The sequence below is a fragment of the Telmatherina bonti genome (genome assembly GCF_933228915.1).
Source record: "Telmatherina bonti genome assembly, chromosome: 11".
In the NCBI taxonomy this organism is placed as follows: domain Eukaryota; kingdom Metazoa; phylum Chordata; class Actinopteri; order Atheriniformes; family Telmatherinidae; genus Telmatherina; species Telmatherina bonti.
In genome coordinates this window covers 32861679-32879989 of record NC_136629.1, presented here as the reverse complement: position 1 = coordinate 32879989, position 18311 = coordinate 32861679, and the positions used below count along the sequence as shown (strand labels likewise).

Below are 18311 nucleotides of genomic sequence, written 5' to 3'. Positions count from 1 at the left end.
TATAAAGATTTGCCCTTAATGGTACACAGTATCAGCTGTAAAGTTAGAAATAATGGACTTTCTTGTGGCATCAGTCATACATGGATAAAATCTATCATGTCTACATGATCTAATATCAAGATATCACAATATAAATAGATACATTCTTTTTTCATTTTCAGAGAAACATCCTGTCCAACAAGGGATTACAGGATGCACACAAAAAAAAAAACCTCCTGGCCCATACACGCTATTTGTGAAAGAAACAGGACACAAATGGAGCTTTTCTTATGTCTATCAGTCGTTCGGTTTATATGACAGTAAAATCATTGTTGATTCTGGAAACGCAAACACATTCAGATAAAATAACTGCTTTTGATGATGGCTTTGACTCAGTGCAGTGCATTAAATGTCAGGAAAATGGTCGTACAACGGGGTAAATTCCTCTGAAGTCAGGAATGACATAAACCATCCGCATATTGATTAGTCACTCAAGTACGGACGCACAGAAAGCACCTGTCGCAATTATTAGCTTTGCATTTTTTTATGCTCCTGTACACCAAAACATTTTTTTTTCATGACATGAACATCTGTCTCCCTCAGTGCTGACTCTCAGGTCCCAGGATTCAAGCTGAGTGAAACTGCCAACAATTTGCTCATCATCTCATACAGCAAGAGAGGTCAGACCAGAGGTAAGATGTGAACATGCACCAGATGTAGTAATGTTGAGCACGACTGCCCCCCTCACCCAAAGCCCACCCCCTTCCTGCACTCCTTTTACAGATGCTCTTGACGAACTGAAGTCCATGCTTCAGGTGGATTACGTGCCATCGAAGCTTGCCATCACCAGATTGGTTCAGGGTTTGGGGAACGCCGGTGACGTGGCAGGCATCCAGGAAGTGGAGTCGCTCATCAAGAGCCTCGGCTTGACCCTCAACCTGTCCAGCATGGTGTTTGTTAACAACACTGCACTGGCTCACATCAACAAGTAAGAGCGTTGGATTTATGCTTGTTGTAGGATGGGGATGTCCTGTTCTAGTCTTTGCTGTTTCCTGCTTCTACACACCTGACTCAGACCTGGGTCATTTACAAGCTGTGTGATGGAGCAGGGAAACATCAATAACATGCAGCATGGTGGCCCCTGAGGCCCAACACTGGACATCTCCGGTGTGGAATTTAAAGGTTTTAGGGTTTCATAAGTAAAAACCAGCAGGATTTTTATTCACACACAAGAGACACTGAACTATTTAGTGTGTTTTAAATATTAAGTTCCTTAAATCTGATCTTCAGTGTTCATTTAAAACTAACACAGCTCACATTTAGCTAACGGCAGTCCAGAAAACAAACAGAAAAATTAACGTCTTGGATTAGCGAAGCCATAAGTTACATGGAAAATATTCTTTTTCCACTACAGTCCATCTTTATACACATAACGGTTTAATGCGACAGTGTGACAAGATCCAGGCTGGCATGCTTTTGGAGTAAAAGCTTTCATGGTGAGTGGGGCGTCAAGAACAAATAGAAAACACTGGCATAATAAGATTATTCATGGACTCCTTTTAATGTCATGACAACACCCATCCTCCACTACTGCGTTGTCTCTTCTCAAACAACAGAACAAAATGGTAAAACACATCATGCATCAAAGTTTCATCGCGCCGCTTGCCGCATTAACACAGTCCCCCGGCTCCAACAGCAGCATCCCCATACCAACTTGTGGGGACAGCAGGAAGTGAAAAATAGCAAAGCAGTCTCACGCCCGATTGGCTATCGCAGCGCGGGCCTGTCAGCTTGAACCCTGACCTCTGGGAGCTGCGCTCTGAGCCTCTCTGACACGTGCTTCCCCGATGTATCTGAGTCAAGCTGACTGGTTAAGAGCTGTGGCGGAAAAGCAAGCAGGTCCGGAAAGCGGAGCACCACATTTAGAGGGGCCCCTTGCTGAATTATTCAGACGGTCCCAGTCGCAACAATCAGCGCAGATATGTTCCCCTACCTCTGGACACTCACACATTTACGTACACAGTGAAGCACACACACCATGTTTGTTAAATTTTCATTACGACTGACGGCGGGGGAGCAGGGAGCGTAAAGTGTTAGCAGCGAGCTCGGGTTGCCAGATTGAGTTGCTTTAGCTTTGTAGTGCTTAAGTGTGCAGGACTTTGTCAGGTTGCGGCAACCTCAGCAGAAAAAAAAACACATTTCAGAGTGCAAGTGGGAGAAGGAGTTAGTCTGCTCTAAGAAAAGGCTTGGAACTGAAAAAAAAAAACTACACCTCATTTTTTTATTTTATTTTATTTTATTTTAAATTAATGGAAGTGTTAAAAAACAGTACTTGGAAACATGTTTCCATTATACCTAGAAATAAACAAAAACTAAATATCGCAATTTTAAAAAGAAAAACTCTAAACACCTACATTTACGTGTTCCCGGATGATGTGGGGGTTGTGATCAGTTCATTTCTGGTAAAGATGGAGTGGTATGGAACAAACAACAGCGAATTTCAGAGTTTAGGAAAAGAAAATAAGGTAGAAAGTTTTCTAAAAGCAGTAGTAAAATAAGTAGTATTCCCCACAGCAAGTAGATTACCTCAAATTAACACCATATGGCTACTTCTGCAATTCTGGTAAAATCTTGTCAACTGGATGAGATTTTAATGAGACTTAGACTTAGACTTAGACTTAGACAGACTTTATTCATCCACAAGGGAAATTCTGTTGTCACAGTAGCTCAGAACAGCAATAGAGGAAGAAATAGAAACAGCAATAGCAGGTAAGAGAAAAAAAAGTAAATAATAATAATAAAATAGAATAGGTACTATCCATAAAGCAATCTGGAATATGTACACTTTTACAAAGATAAATAAAACTATCAAGTAAAATTGGCAATATAGAATATGGAAATTTAGAAATTTACAATATATACAACATGTGACTAAATGCAGTGCCAGTTTACACAGAGGCTTTGAAATGAATGTTAGTTATCTGTCACAAAGTGGGGAGTTATTGTACATCTGTATAGAGAATGGTAAGAATGTGTTCTTGTAGCGCTCACTGTGACAGCGCAGCTGTAAAAGTCTATTGGAGAAGGAGCTCCTTTGCCCCTCTACAGTCCGGTGGAGTGGATGAGCAGGATTGTCCATAATAGAGAGCAGTTTGTCCAGAGTCCCCCTGTCCCTCACTGTCACAAATGTCTCCAGTTGACAGCCAACCACCTGTCCAGCTTTGCGGATCAGTTTGTCAATCCGAGAGATGTCCCTTTTGGATGTACTGCTGCCCCAGCAAGCCACAGCGAAGTACAGGGCGCTGGAGACCACAGACTGGTAAAAGATCTCCAGCAGTTTACTGCACACATTGAAAGACCTGAGCTTCCTCAGGAAGTACAGTCTGCTCATGCCCTTCTTGTAAACAGCATTACAGTGGTCCCTCCAGTCTAGTCTGCTGTTCACATGGACTCCGAGATATTTGTAGCAGTCCACTATCTCCACCTCTGAGCCCTGGATGGTGATGGGCTCCACTGGTGTCCTCTTTCTCCTGAAGTCGATGACCAGCTCCTTTGTCTTGTCCACATTCAGGAGCAGATGGTTAGCCTGGGACCACTTCACAAAGTCTGCAATCAGTGTCCTGTACTCCATCTCCTGTCCATCCCCGATACACCCCACCACCGCAGAGTCATCAGAGAACTTCTGCAGGTGGCAGGACCCGGAGCTGTACTGGAAATCAGAGGTGTACAGAGTGAACAGGAAAGGAGACAGGACAGTGCCCTGCGGAGCTCCTACATTACTGACCACAGTATCAGACAGGGTGTTCCCCAGCCGCACATACTGAGGCCTGCCAGACAGGTAGTCAGCAATCCAGGAGACAGTGGAGGAGCTGACACCCATCCCGAGCAGCTTGTCACTCATCAAAACAGGCTGAATAGTGTTAAAGGCACTCGAGAAATCAAAAAACATGATTCTCACCGAGCCTTTAACACTATCCAGGTGTGAGTGAGCACGCTGCAGAAGATAGATGACGGCATCATCCACACTAAGTTGAGCCTGATATGCAAACTGTAAAGGGTCCAGGGCAGATGACACGAGGGGTCTCAGCTGGGCCAGGACGAGTCTCTCAAACACCTTCATCACGTGAGATGTCAGTGCAACCGGTCTGAAGTCATTGAGGCCAGATGGGACGGGCCTCTTTGGTACCGGTACTATACAGGAGGTCTTCCATAGCACCGGTATCTTCTCCAGCTTCAGACTCAGGTTGAAGATGAGGTGCAGGACTCCAGTCAGCTGAGCAGCACAAGTCTTCAGGACCCATGGGTTGACTTGGTCCGGTCCAGGAGACTTGTTCTGACGAACCTTTTCCAGCTGCTTCCTCACCTGGCCGGCTGTCAATGTCAGAGGGGACGTTTCCTCTGTGGGGGTGGGGGCAGGTAGGGGGGTAGAGGTGTTGAGCTGCAACAGGGGGGCAGATAGTGGGGCAGGGGTGTTGAGCTGGGACAAGGGGGCTGAAGGTGAGGGTTGTTGATTGTCCGTCTGAGTGCTCTGTGGGGAGAACTGAAGCTTATGCGCTAAACCGAGTTTAATACCTCCAAATCACAACTTACAAATATTGATTTTGTTTTGCGTAAAAACGTAAAGGAAATGCAGCTACTTTCATTAGTTCTCAAACTGTCTTGATATTGCACCTACTTTGTATGTTTTTCTCACCATAATTACACACATTGCAGCCAAGTTGGGCATATTCCCATTAATAGTCCAGTGCTAATATGAGTGGAAGTGTCATTTATGTAAACAATTTGACAGCAGGTGAAGATGTTTGCTGGTAGATGGGTCATACCAGGGACTTTTATCTCTAAACAAAGCCAAAACATCATAAATATTACAGGACTTGAAATGAAGCTTTTGAATATAAAATTCCATTTATATAGAAATGTAATGTGTATTAAAAATAAATGCAATAATTTGTTTATTGTGAGAATAAAATACACAAAGTATTCACTCATCTTGAACTTGATGGCAACATGTGTTAAAAAAAAAAAAAAGTTGGGTTAAGTGGACTAACTACTGTCTATCTTGTTTCATCTGTGTGTAAACGGAGGAAACCAGCCGCTGGATGTTTGCCAGCTGACCCCACTCCACACTTAACTGTATTTTCCACAGCAGATATTCCTCTCTGTAAATGTGTATTTAAATCCCACTTTTCATAATTATTCATCTTAATTAGTTTTTCTGCTTTCCTTGTCCTTTCGGGAACAATTTCAAGTTTATTTTTTTTAATCAAACTGAATTTAAGAGATAAATGTTGCCACATTTTTACCTGATATATAACTTTAATTACTCAACAGTCCTGTGTTTCATTTGGCTTTTTATGATACAGATGTTTTAAGTTTGTAAACGATTCCCCTCTGTTGGCTGGCTACGGGGACTCTATTAATGGTTGTTCAATTTAACCATCAGACTCCAGTATAAAGCCCTGTAGTGACCTGCATGTAGAATATGATATGACTTCACATGCAGCCTGCCGTGTTTATGCATCTTTCCGCCTCCAGTGCAGAACTGTGATGGTGTCTTTCCTTAATTATGTAAAAGTTGAATGTAATGCACCATGAGTCACTGTGAAAAACTTTGTGATGTATCTGATATGACTATATTAAAAGAAATATAAAAAATGCACAGTTCAGACAATCAGATATGGGCCACTTTAACCTGCAGTTGGACGCAACCTCATACCATGAAGCTGTGTTCTTGTATTAGATGCCCTCTGCAGCTTAGCATTGTCTTGCTGAAATGTGCAAAATCTTACTTGAAAGCGACACTTTCTAGCCTTAACGCAGTGATGTTGTTGGTCTAGATCCACTGGCCCAATATTTTTGAGGTGTGCAGCTTTATTTTGTTGTGGATAAAATCGGAGCTTTACAACATAGTGAATACTGTTGGAACCAGGGTTGTAACAACACGGTTTTCATTCGTTTACAGGAACATTAAGTTGTTTTGAAATGAAGTCAAATTAACTAATCTTCATGTAAATTATTTCCACTCTTCCTCCTCAGTGGTGATATAGAATCAGCTGTCGAGCTGCTGGATGGACTATACACCAGTCCAGACAGCAACAACGCCAGTATGTCCTTCGTCTTCAGAAAAGTCCTGCAATCTGACAACGACAAAGCCTTAGACAAGTGTAAGACAAACAAACGTACCCAATGCATTCACATTTGAGTTAAAAAAAAAAAAAAAACCCTGATAAATGGACTGACAAAGATGGAGTTTAGCAGTAACATAAAGCTGACCGGTATGTGCATGTGCTGTTGCAGTGAGCGCGATGGCAGAGAGGCTAGCCAACCACTTTGCCTGCTACAGACCAGCTTCAGACCTCTTCCTCCAGCTGCTAGATATGGGCAAATACGAGGACGCCAAATTCATGCTGGCTGTGAGTATTTGCATACGAGAGCCAAACATCGATGCGTGAAGTATCATTGAGATGTTTTCGGCTACATCTTCTTCAAATGTAAATTTCAAGATTCCGATGTGATATTTAATGTCCTGCAGTATGAGTGTGTGTGTGTGTGATTGTGTGAAACCTTCAGGCTAGTTTGGTTACTGTCAACAGAAATGAAGATATAAAACTAAATTAGAGCTCAATCAACACACGTGTGTTTGCAAATGGAGATGGACGTGTTACTTCAGTTCATCACCTCATGTCACCACTGTTTAGACATGAAAACATAATCTGGTCTGTTTGTGCTCCTCACAATACATTCACACATTAACTTATCTTTGATTGTATAAAGATGAAGTTGTGCTACAAAAGATTAAAGAGAAAAAAAAATAGCCTAAATATGAATAAAACAACCGGTTGTTACTGTAATTCCCAGTGCCAAGTGCAGATACTCCCCATGCCCTGCTGTGTTTAGATGATTTGTCAGCTTTGTTTTTTTATTTTCTTAATAGGATGAAGGTTTTTTTTTTGTCCAGTGCAAACATTGTTTGATCGCCTTTGTTTGTCAGAATGTTTTTTAAAATAGAAAAAGAAAAAGCAAAACGATGAATTTAGTCCATCACAGCTCCCAGTTGCATTCATCCAGTTGTCAGACGCCGGTGATGGTGGAAACACTTCTCCACTGCTGTTGCTGACTTATTCATCCAGCTTCACATTTTTGTCAGGAAACGCTTACCCACATTCCACCCGCTGAGTCTGGTGGTTGGAAATTAGCCGCCCACTACTTCACTTATTTAACACAGTTCATACATTACAGCTCAATGACTTTGCATCGAGCCTGGGGACATGAATACCTTGCAATTAGATGAGCGAGAGACTGCAGGGACGATGGAGAGGACGATGCTACATAAGAGATGAAGGAATTCCCAGAGAGAGACATAAACATTTAGATGTTTACTTCTTTCTTTCAAGCAGTGATACTCTCATCCGCTAAGTGATTACCCCTCTCAGTCATTTGGCGGCATGTGACCGTAAAGCTCACTTGTACAGATACTGAACATGACTTGCTTCAAATGACTAAAACTCATCAGTTTTTGAAATGTGAATTCTGCAAGAAATCAGAGTTTTTTAGGTTATTGCATGTTCCACATCACATCGTCTTGGCTACCGTCTTTTCCACCCCTGAACTGGTCTAAGGGTTTAAGGATACTGACTAGAAGTTTCATAAATCACAATCTATCATAGTAAAAAAAAAAAAAAAAAAGTCGGTTGTTACTGTTCCTAAATGTGGTGGTGCATGTGCTTCCACAGAGAGTAACACACAGTAAAGAGGGTATTTCCAGACCTTAGATGGGCATTTAAAAGAGATTAAATAATTTTGTGTTGTTCTTTAACAGTCAGGTCAGTTACAAACAAGTCTACCAGTTACAAACGGGTCCTCTGTGCACAGGGCATGAAACCTGAAGGCACACTGCAACCTGACCCAAGTCTGTCCTTCATCTCTTTCTGATATCCTGAGTGATTATGCCTCTTAATTTTTAAACATGGATGTCTGACTAACATGCATGTTAATGAACAGATACATTACTTACTACTCCCATATGTATTATTATTTAAACATCAACTAAGATAACATGATTCTGAAGCTGTAATATGAACTCACACAGCTGGTCTTTCTGTAAGAAAAGTCCATCTTTCTTCTCTTTTTACACCATAAAGACTAAAAGCCTGAACTTTTAAAATTGATTAAACATTCAGCGTGACTTGGCAGATATTGATCAAGTTGATTTTCATATCAGAAGTAGTTATATATAACTATTTTTCATTTCCTCAAACTGAAATAAATATTGCTTTTCCCCAAATTTATCCAGTGGCATTTACTGTAATTTAGGTTACAAACAAAGCCAAAGAATCGGAGGAAGAAAATAAGATATTCTGTCATTATTTCCAAATAGTGATCATTTTCACCTTTTAATTGGATTTACTGCAAATTCATTCACTTTGAGAGTAAAAGATGAACACTAAAGAGACTCAGTTGGATGCAGTGGAATGTGGGGTTGATGTGATGGCATCTTGCTTTTTTATACATTTGACAAACTATTTTTTACTCAGTGCATGAAGTTAATAGTGTCAAGTGAAATCAGGAAAGTATGAGAGTACAAAAGTATGTTTTAAGAAGAAATTTAAAAGAAGACCTTGACTCTGCTGACCTGATCCTTTCAGGCAGCTCTTTCCAGAGTTTAGAGGCTTTTACAGAAATTCTCTGTTGCCTCTGGTCTGAAAAAGCCTCTGGAATGAGTAAAAGATGCAGACTTGCAACAGGCTCATGTGATTCAGATCAGATTAACAACAGAGTGAGATCCTACAAATGACAAAAGTCAAGCGTAAGATCTTAAAATTATCAGTGCAGGATTCAGTGTAAACAGGCTAAAAATGGAATAATGGGCTTTTTCTTTCTTGGTTAAGCCTGGCAGCTGAATTTCAGACATCTGTTGCCAATAAGTAGATTTTTTGGTGAAACATGTAAAAATGCAGTTTCAGTGGTTGAAAAGTATGTAAAATGGTATCTGTGACTTTAAACAATGACATAAACTTAAATGGGGGGAATAATTTGAAACAGAAGCAGTCCCAAAACTGACCCCTGTGAGACACCATAATTCACCTGGGGAAAAAATGAACCTGTGGCTGTTGACTGCAACATGAAAATTTCTGTCATAAAAGTAGAATAAAAGCCTTTTAAAAAAATCTATCTAAAAAGAAAACATACTAAAAAACACACTAGTAATATATCAATGTGATGCTGTACCAGATTACTCATAAATATGATAGCAGATTCATTCTTTCCTAAAATGATCAGTATTTCAACTCAGCAGCGGAATTAAGATGAGCTTCAACTCAATCACCTTCAATATTAGGTTTATCAGGCATTTGGCAAATTTAAGCATGACTTAACCTTTAACAGAATGGAAAATAAATGATGAGATAAAATGAAATCAATAAGAGGCCGCAGAAAGTAACACGGCTCAAAGTGTATAAAGGTGGTTGGGTAATAATTGAGGTTGCCATGTCTTACTTAAAGATAATACTTATCATGAAAATATAGATGTAAAATAAGATCAGCTGTAAGTTTAAACATTTGAAGCATTTATACACCAGGCGAACATGGGCAACAAAAAATATCACAGGAATACTTTGCTGTAAAGGTTGTTCTCAAGTATGTCCTCTCATTTGTTCAAGTTTGACTTTAAACTTGACCGTAGTCTTGTTTTCATCTTCCACACACCCCCACCTTCCCTCTTCCAAGCTGCTCCTCCAGGGTCACTGGAGGGTAGCAGCCCAATTCCTCCATCCCATCATAAGTGAAGCAGCACCAAAACTCTGAAAAGCTTTTAAGTAGGCAAGCAGACTATAATGATGACAAGGCTATCAAGAGAGAAGGAGGTGAGCTCGGCGGGGAGCCAGAGGGATGAAGTCAAGTCATTAAGAAGGAAAGCGGCGAGGCGGGCGCTTAACAGACTCGTCTACAACTGCTTTATGTGCATGTGTGTGCCGGGCTGGTTGAGGAAGAGGAGCAAGCATTCCCTGGGTGCGCAGGGCTTTTAAGCAGTGTGTGTGAGGAGCAGGGGGAAACGGTGGGTCCGCTCGGTTGTGGTGTCGCCGTTGGGAACGCAAGCTGTGGCCAGGGAGGGAGAAAAATACAGAAAGATTGAGTGAGAGCATGGAGCAAAGTTGCTTCAAAGAGTAAAGTGGCATAGCGTTGGTCTAATTGCCTGAATTGTACTGAAGCCATTCTGCCACTTAGTGACTCTGAAAACACTGCTGTGTGTGTGTCTGCGTGCATGCGTATGTGTGTGTGTGTGTGTGTGTGTGGTGCTGTTAAAAGCTTACAGGCCGGCCGCTGGCTTTTAATTCTGTACGAGGTGGAGAAGGAGTGAAACACGTTAGTTTACGACTGGCTTGTAATTGGACCTCACTGGTGCTCAGCCAAGAGAACACAAGCACTCACAGCGATGTTAATGCACCTCCTGCACACACATGAATGAAGAGGGTATTGTTTGATGCTTATTACAGAGTCAAACGTGTGGTAGAAGTCAGATTTACAGTAAATGGTTCATTTGTGTGTTTTGTTACCTAAACCAGGCGTCTCTTTGATATTCACTGTTGGCCTTCGCATCTTAAACTCCATATTTACACTGGTTGTAAACTATTTGGATAAATGACAAAAACTACTGAGTGTGGTGCATGAAGATTGTCCATTTTCACAATAGTAATTGCATTCAGTCTTGGTTCTCTTTCTTTTATTCATAGTTTGCTACTCATCTCTTTTTAAACTCCTGCTGTCATGTTATTCAAGTCTTAAATCTGTACAGGAGACAATCATGTGAGGAGCAGCTCAGGATTAGACCACACTTACATTCCCACTGAGTAGTAGGAATGGCCTTTAGTGTGACTAAGTGATGATAATTATGCTTTCTGATGAGAAAAGTGCCGTACATTTAAATTCTCAAAGAAATGAGTCGTTATTAGATCCATAATTATCCTTTAACCTGAGTGTAACCCTGACTGTATGAGTATTTGTGCGAACGCGTGGGTGTCCTGGAGTGCATGTAAGTTTATATACTGCAGCTCAATGAAGAGCAGAGGTTGGAGAGTCTTATTGACCTTTAAAAAAAAAAAAAAAAAAAAAAGTTAAGAGGAATCGTTGTAATGTCACACGTCTTTTTTTTTTTTGTGTGTGTGTGTGTGTTTTGTGTCCATGCAGCGCTGTAATGCCGTGGCTGAACAGAAAGATGTGTTGCTGTCCTTCGTGTCTCAAAAAGCTCAGAGTCCTGGACAGGTACTGTAACAAAGTTGTTTTTTTTTCTTCTCAGGGTCTGCTTTCAAAACAACTACTGTGGTCTTGGATTAAAACTTGTTTATAGTGAAATATGAGTTAAAATGAGTCATGGTGGAGAAAACTGAACGTGATGCAGCACCTACACATTTGTGTTTAGTTGAATTTGCACCTGTTGCATTCAGTAGATTTTCAAAGCAAGCTTATTTTTCCATCTTAGGCTGGTAGGATGTATTATCTACAAGGTAAGTCAGCTGATGTTGACAGTCTTGCAAGAATCCAACTGCCTCCCTAGTTAATAAACACATAACAGAAGCCATTTGTTGCAGAATACTTAGAGTACAAATGCTCAGAATACACCTAAATATATTATATGGATTGTTTTAGATAAAAAACAAAATTAAAAAAAAATCTATGTTCTGTTAATTGTAATCATCCTCGATGGTTTCTCTTGTAACCATCCATCCATCAATCTTCTGCCGCTTATCCGGGGTCGGGTCTTGGGGGGCAGCAGGCTAAGCAGGGAAGCCCAGACTTCCCTCTCCCCAACCACATTTGCCAACTCTGCGGGGGGATCCCAAGTTGTTCCCAGGCCAGCCGAGAGATATAATCTCTCCAGCGTGTCCTGGGTCTTCCCCGGGGTCTCCTCCCAGAGGGACGTGCCCAGAACACCAGGGAGGTCCAGGAGGTATTCTGACCAGATGCTCGAGCCACCTCAACTGGCTCCTCTCGAGGCGGAGGAGCAGCAGCTCTACTTTGATCCCCTCCCGGATGACAGAGCTCCTCACCCTATCTCTAAGGGTGAGCCCGGCCACCCTGCAGAGGAAACTCATTTCAGCCGCCTATATGCGTGATCTCGTTCTTTTGGTCACGACCCACAGCTCATGACCGTAGGTGTGGGTAGGAACGTAGATCGACTGGTAAATTGAGAGCTTCGCCTTTTAACTTAGCTCCTTCTTCACCACGACAGACCGGCGCAGAGTCCACATTACAGCAGACACCGCACCGATCCGTCTGTCAATCTCATGTTCCATCCTTGCCTCACTCATGATGAAGACCCCGAGATATTTGAACTCCTCCGCTTGAGGCAGGACCTCACTCCCGACCCCGAGAGGTCAGTCCACCCAAATGTGGCTGAGGGCCATGGTCTCAGATTTGGAGGTGCTGATTCTCATCCCAGCCACTTCACATTCTGCTGTGAATCGCTCAAGCGAGAGCTGGAGATCACGACCAGATGAAGCCAACAGGACCACGTCATCTGCAAAAAGCAGGGACCCAATCCTGAGGCCACCAAGTCGGATCCCCTCAACACCTCGGCTGCGCCTAGAAATTCTGTCCATATAAGTTATGAACAGAATCGGTGATAAAGGGCAGCCTTGGCAGAGTCCAACCCTCACAGTCACCCTCACATGACTGCAGCCCTCGAGGACCACATTTGCCCAGCCCTAAACTCACCCATTATGAACTTAAGTAAACTTAAGTAAAAATAGAAGAGTATTATTATTTTACAGAACCTTTGAAAACTAACCAAACCAACTCAAATAGCAGAAATATTATTTGGTATTATTTTTGCTGTCATTTTTGCCAAATGTAGATTTCGACTGCAGTCAAGACACCAAAATCTGTTTGACTTGCATGCACACTAGCAGATGTTGCTCTCATACATGAATTGTTTGTTTGCACAGATTGAAAAGATCAACTTCTTGCTGAGCCTGATTCCAGACTTTGCCGAGAAGGAGGTGTTATACGGGTACCTGATGAAGTGTCATGGTAAGACACTCTAACATGCTCTTACTTGAGGCATGAGCGGGGCTCTTGCGTAGCCGATAAAGCAGCAGACAACTCACTGGCCTGTAGCTAAGTCAACATTAACAGATGCATTAACAATGCATCAGGTCAAGGAGAGTATGTGTGTGTGTGTGTGTGTGTGTGTGTGTGTGTGTGTGTGTGTGTGTGTGTGTGTGTGTGTGTCTGTGTGCCTGTAAGAGGCAGCCGTTCAGGGGTTAGAAGAACACATGTCCTCTAATGAGTTAGCTGTCCTGGCTAGCCTAGCGTGCTAATCTTGACACGTTCCACCACTCAGCTTTTTACTTCACACATTTTTCTCCCTCCTGTCTTCATCACCTCTTGTCCTCTCCACCTTTTAACTCCTGCCTGCATTTTCTTGTCCATTTTTTTTTTTATATTCCACTTTCCCTCTTTGCTTTTACTTCACCTCTGCCCTGTTGCGGTACCTCGTCACGCCACTGATGAGATGACATGATTATTTATTTAGCTAGCTAGTCAGTCAAGCCAGCAATGAGGGACAAAATCAGCTGTTCTGTGGCTCAACTTTTTTCTTCCTCTTCTCTTTTCCTCTTTAATAATATCAATCCAACTGCCTTCTTTGATACACACAACCAAACAATTTGTTCAAAGTATACAAAAGTTTGCTGGAACCCTTATAAAAATGCACTTGTGTCAGATTATGTTAAAAAAAAAAAAAAAAAAAAAAAAAAAGCCTGATGACCAACACCATGTATCGTCACACTGAATTTTCTCTTTAAATATAAATAAAAAAAGAGGTTTATAATGTTAAACGTCTTATTTTGCATCTCTGTCTATCTTCTGGCAGTTTTGGATAAAGACTTGACGTCAGCCAAGGCGTTGTATGAACAGATGCTGAACGAGGGGCTCACTGTTAATGAGCTGTCGCTTAAACGCCTGGCTATTCTTTTCCGTGAAGCAGGAGAGACTGTGCCCTTCCCCGAGCCCCCTGTAAGTCATCTATACGCACACACAAACACAAACTTCTCTGAACATATGCATGAGTGTTTGCTCAGTTTAAAGAAAACACCTCAAAGTGGTCACTCGCCAAGTTCTACACGCAAATTTTCTCTTTGAAGTTTTGTTACTTAATAAAACCTTCCCATCACTCAAACTCTTCCAACAAGCCAGGAGACATGAGCCAGTTCTACACAAAAAAGTTGTGTTAAACTTTTTTGTGCTTACAGTTGGAGTTGCAGTAAAACTGTTGCACTTGTCCTGCTTGTAGTTGCAAAGTGGAGAAAAATCTGGAGATCTAGAGGTAAAGAGGAGTGAAAGGAGGGTAGCGGAGCTCATAGCATGCGTTTCATATCTACTTATTGCAACATTAGCTGCTGTTAACCTTTTAAGACCTGATGCAACATATGCAAGTGTAATCCTTTCAAACTGGATGAGACAAATGGGCTTTTCTCCCATTTTCTCCCATTAGCGCACATTTTCCATAATGCCATTGCCTCTTCTGTGTTTCATGCATCATTGTGTAACAACTGTATACTCAATGAGTATTGGGGGAAAAAAAAAAGAAAAAAGTCATAATTTGCTGTTTTGTGGGCAAAAATTTAGAAAATTAAAATAAAAAATTTTTTTTAAAAAAACTTAAATGTGACTGAAGAAGAGCCTGGTAGTTTCTATGAAGGTGAACAGGTTTTCATGGTGAATTATTAACTCCTGTGAGAAGCCCATGTTGGGGCTTCACTAATTTCTGGGCCCTAATGGTGTTTCTTAGGCCCTGTTTCTCAATCCAGGTCCTCAGAACCCCCCCCCCTGCATGTTTTAGACATGTTTCAACTCCAAAACACCTGAGTCTGATTATTGAACTTCTTCATCAAGTTCTTTGCAACCTGTTAACAAGGCCTTTATTTCATTCAGGTGTGTTAAGGTAGGGTTACCTAAACAACACACAGGGCAGGGGGTTGGATTGAGAAAACACAGTCCTAAGGTGATATCCCTCATTTGGGGTGGGGAATGCTGCTCCTTGAGGGTTGGAATCCTGCAGGTTTTCTATGTAGTCTTGGTCCAGCATACCTGATTCCAATCAAATGGATCCAACAGCTCTGCACAATGATTCGTTCATTTCAGTCTGTTGAGTCTGAACAGGGAGACATCGCCCACCCCTGCCCTTGATTTTCCTACTCCTGATAGAGGTGTCGCAGCAGATGGTCCATGACACATTTACCTGTGTAACGCCTCCATTACATGTTTGTAAAACTGCTCAGGTTAATTTTTTTAGCTTGTATTTTCGCGTTGTTGCTTATCAGACATTAACATTTAATTTTTTTACTCTGTTTAAGGAGAGTGTACTGACACAGTAACACGTATATTAGTTGTGACACTTCTGCAGTAATCTGACATGATTTGGCTTTCTTTTGAGACCAAGATCATGAATACAAGCCTTGTAGTTGCGCTGATGTACTTTATTTATTTTGGCTAATTTCCGACATGAGGCGGGAGAAGAAAGAAACAGGAGGTTAAGGAGCCAAAGTTTGAGCTTTTTGAATGACTTCATCTTTATCAGAGACTATGGAAAAAATGTTCTGTCACAAATATTAAATAGGCATTGCCAGACTAAATGAGTGTTCCCAACATTATTAAATGGTCAATTCCAATGTGTCTCATAGTGATGTCCCAGTATGGTGAGTCTATTGATGCTCATTGCCTATAAATGTTCAGTTTGCATCTTTTGACATTATGAATAAACAAAGAAAATACTAGAGCTGTGATGATATGCTTTCGTCCCGATTCGATTCCAATTCGATTTAATTCCAATTTTTTGGGTGCCAGTTCAGTCTAAATTGCGGTTCTAACGATTCCTCGATATTGCTGATTTTTGTAGACTTAAAAAAAAAAAATGTCCCCACCTTTTTTTGCTCGTCGTTTTCCTTGATTTCAATGAGGAAAAAACAACCCCGTAGTCAGACCATAATTCTGCTGCTATAATGCCTAAGAAGACAAGTAAAAAGATTAAAAAAATAAATAAAAATGAAAAAAATAAATCATAAGGGATTATTTTTATTTATTTGAAAAAAAATCAATTTTATAACAAAAAAATCTATTTTGAAATTGTGAAGCAAAAAATCTTGATATTTGATTTATCAATTTGATTTTCTCACCCCTAGAAAATCTAATCTCTAAAAGCCAATCTTAGTTACCCACATTACACTGGTGTCCACCTGTCCATGTTGCTACAGCTGCACACATAAACAGCATATTGTGAACAAGACTACACATGCATACACACCCAAAGCCACCTAACCAGTGCTGGCACTTATTCAGCCAGTGTGTGCTGCTGTGTAGTAATGTGAAGAAGCAGCACTGCACAGGCCGGCAGCTTGCATCAACTTAGTTTTTTTTTTTGTTTTTTTAACTTAAAATGTGTGTGTGTCAGAAATTACACCCTCAGGACACAGAGTACAGGCATTGCATTGTGTAAGCGAGATGGTGTCACTGCAATAGCCTTTCTTCTTTGCGGGTTCGTAGTGTTTTTGAGCATTTCAGCACATTGCACATTTTGTAAGCTGATGTAGCCCTATTTTTGGCAGAGGACACACACACACACACACATAAACACACGCATATTTAGAGGCCTCTCAGCAGCTGCACTTTGATGCATGTCCCCTTGAGGCAGGTGTAGACTGCAGCCCAACTCTTACCTTCCCATCACTCACCTGCAGGACGAAGATAGGAGGAGGAGGGATGAAGGTATAGAAGCTCCTGCATTATTCAGATCGTGTCAGGATAGCTAAGTGATTGCTCGGTTTTATAGGCAGAGAAGAAGAGTTGCAAGGAGAGGGAAAGGTGAATATTCATGTTCAGAAGTTTCTTCAATCAGGTAGAAACCTTCCTTTTTATTTGGAAGTTGCTTTTCTATTGAAATCAGCGGGGGGTTTTTTCCCCACAGCAGCATGATGTTGGAGAAAAATGTCATTTTTAAAAACTGCATTTCTAATTGCTTTGAGTTTAGTGCAAAAACCTGAAGAAATAAAACAACAAGTGGGCAAATCCAGTGAGGAAGTAAGTTTGTGTAATTAGGGTGAGCTGACCCTTTGAAACTGTTTGAAACTGTGCCAGGATCTCTCTCGCTCTCCGCAGCGAGCACGGCCATTTATCGGCATTAATTACAACATTAATGGGTAAATGCACATTGTAAAGAACAGGCGTAATCTGCAGAAAAGCCTCCCAAAAAAACACCCAACACAACACTTTGTCTGGATCAAAACACTGATTAATTAGCCTGGAACAGAGGCAAAAGAACGGAAGTGTGTGTTTGGGGAATGTGCTACAAATCCCTTATTTGTGTATTAATGGGGATTTAAAGATGAAACGAGACAACCTGGTTGGAGACTTGAGACTATTTAGACCGACCCAGGAGGGGTCCCGCTCTGCTTATTTTATTTTATTTTTTTTATTTTTGGAGAAGAGGCAAAATGAAAACATTTGTTAGCACGTTCACAGTTTGTTTGGGACTATGTTTGTTGCTGAATTGACTCTTTTTTTTTTTTTTTTTTTTTCCCCAGGAATCCTTCAGGTTTTACGCAGACAAGCTGAAAGAAAGAGCCAACAAAGTCCCAGCGACGGAGAAATAAAGACTCATCGCTGTCTTCTCATACCTCCATGCAAATCCCACTGTTTTCCCTTGTTTCTTTTTTTATATACAAGTTGTTGAAGCTGAAATGTTGAGTGTTGTGCTGTAACTGTTGGATGTTTAGGCTCTGTTCACTGCAATATCATTTGATGAGAATGTACAGAAGTATTTATGCTAATAAATGATGATGGGTAAATCAGTCTGCTTCTTATATGCTGAATGTTTGGCTTATTTTCACACTCACATATAACTTTATTGGATTCAACTTTAAATGTCTACATTTAGGAGAAAAGGGTTAAATCATTGAATTTTGTGTTTCTACAATATTTTCTAATATTTTTAGAGAAGGCCAAAGTTTGCATTTAAACAGAAATTATTTTATTTTTACAGTAATGTACATGCATTATTATCTTACTTGCATTTCTAAGTATGCATGTGAAATTTGTAAAAAGTGGAAAGTTTGTACATATTTACTAAAACGTGGGGAAGAAATACATTGTCACAACAGAGATTCTGTATTTCTAAAGATTGTTCATGTATAATGGCTACATAGAAATGAATTTTTTTTTTTTTTTTAAAGTGATGTTTAATTAAAGTCTGTGTTAAAAGTAATCATAAAATACACTAAAAAAATAACCTTGAATGACCCCTATTATATGAGGTAGAAATTCTTCCTGCATGTGTGGAT

The 18311-nt window shown here is 40.8% G+C and overlaps 1 protein-coding gene across 1 annotated transcript in view; it reads left to right on the top strand.

The window, feature by feature from the left end:
- The window catches only part of lrpprc (leucine-rich pentatricopeptide repeat containing), a 74213-nt gene extending 56243 nt beyond the window's left edge, over positions 1 to 17970 (top strand). Inside the window, exons 31-38 of the mRNA XM_079248575.1 lie at positions 583 to 671; positions 763 to 967; positions 6016 to 6143; positions 6277 to 6392; positions 11164 to 11238; positions 12921 to 13005; positions 13850 to 13992; positions 17556 to 17970. Of these exons, the coding sequence (XP_079104701.1) occupies positions 583 to 671; positions 763 to 967; positions 6016 to 6143; positions 6277 to 6392; positions 11164 to 11238; positions 12921 to 13005; positions 13850 to 13992; positions 17556 to 17624 (910 nt within the window). The 3' untranslated portion in view covers positions 17625 to 17970. The remainder of the gene's footprint in view (positions 1 to 582; positions 672 to 762; positions 968 to 6015; positions 6144 to 6276; positions 6393 to 11163; positions 11239 to 12920; positions 13006 to 13849; positions 13993 to 17555) is intronic.
- Positions 17971 to 18311: the final 341 nt, after the last annotated feature.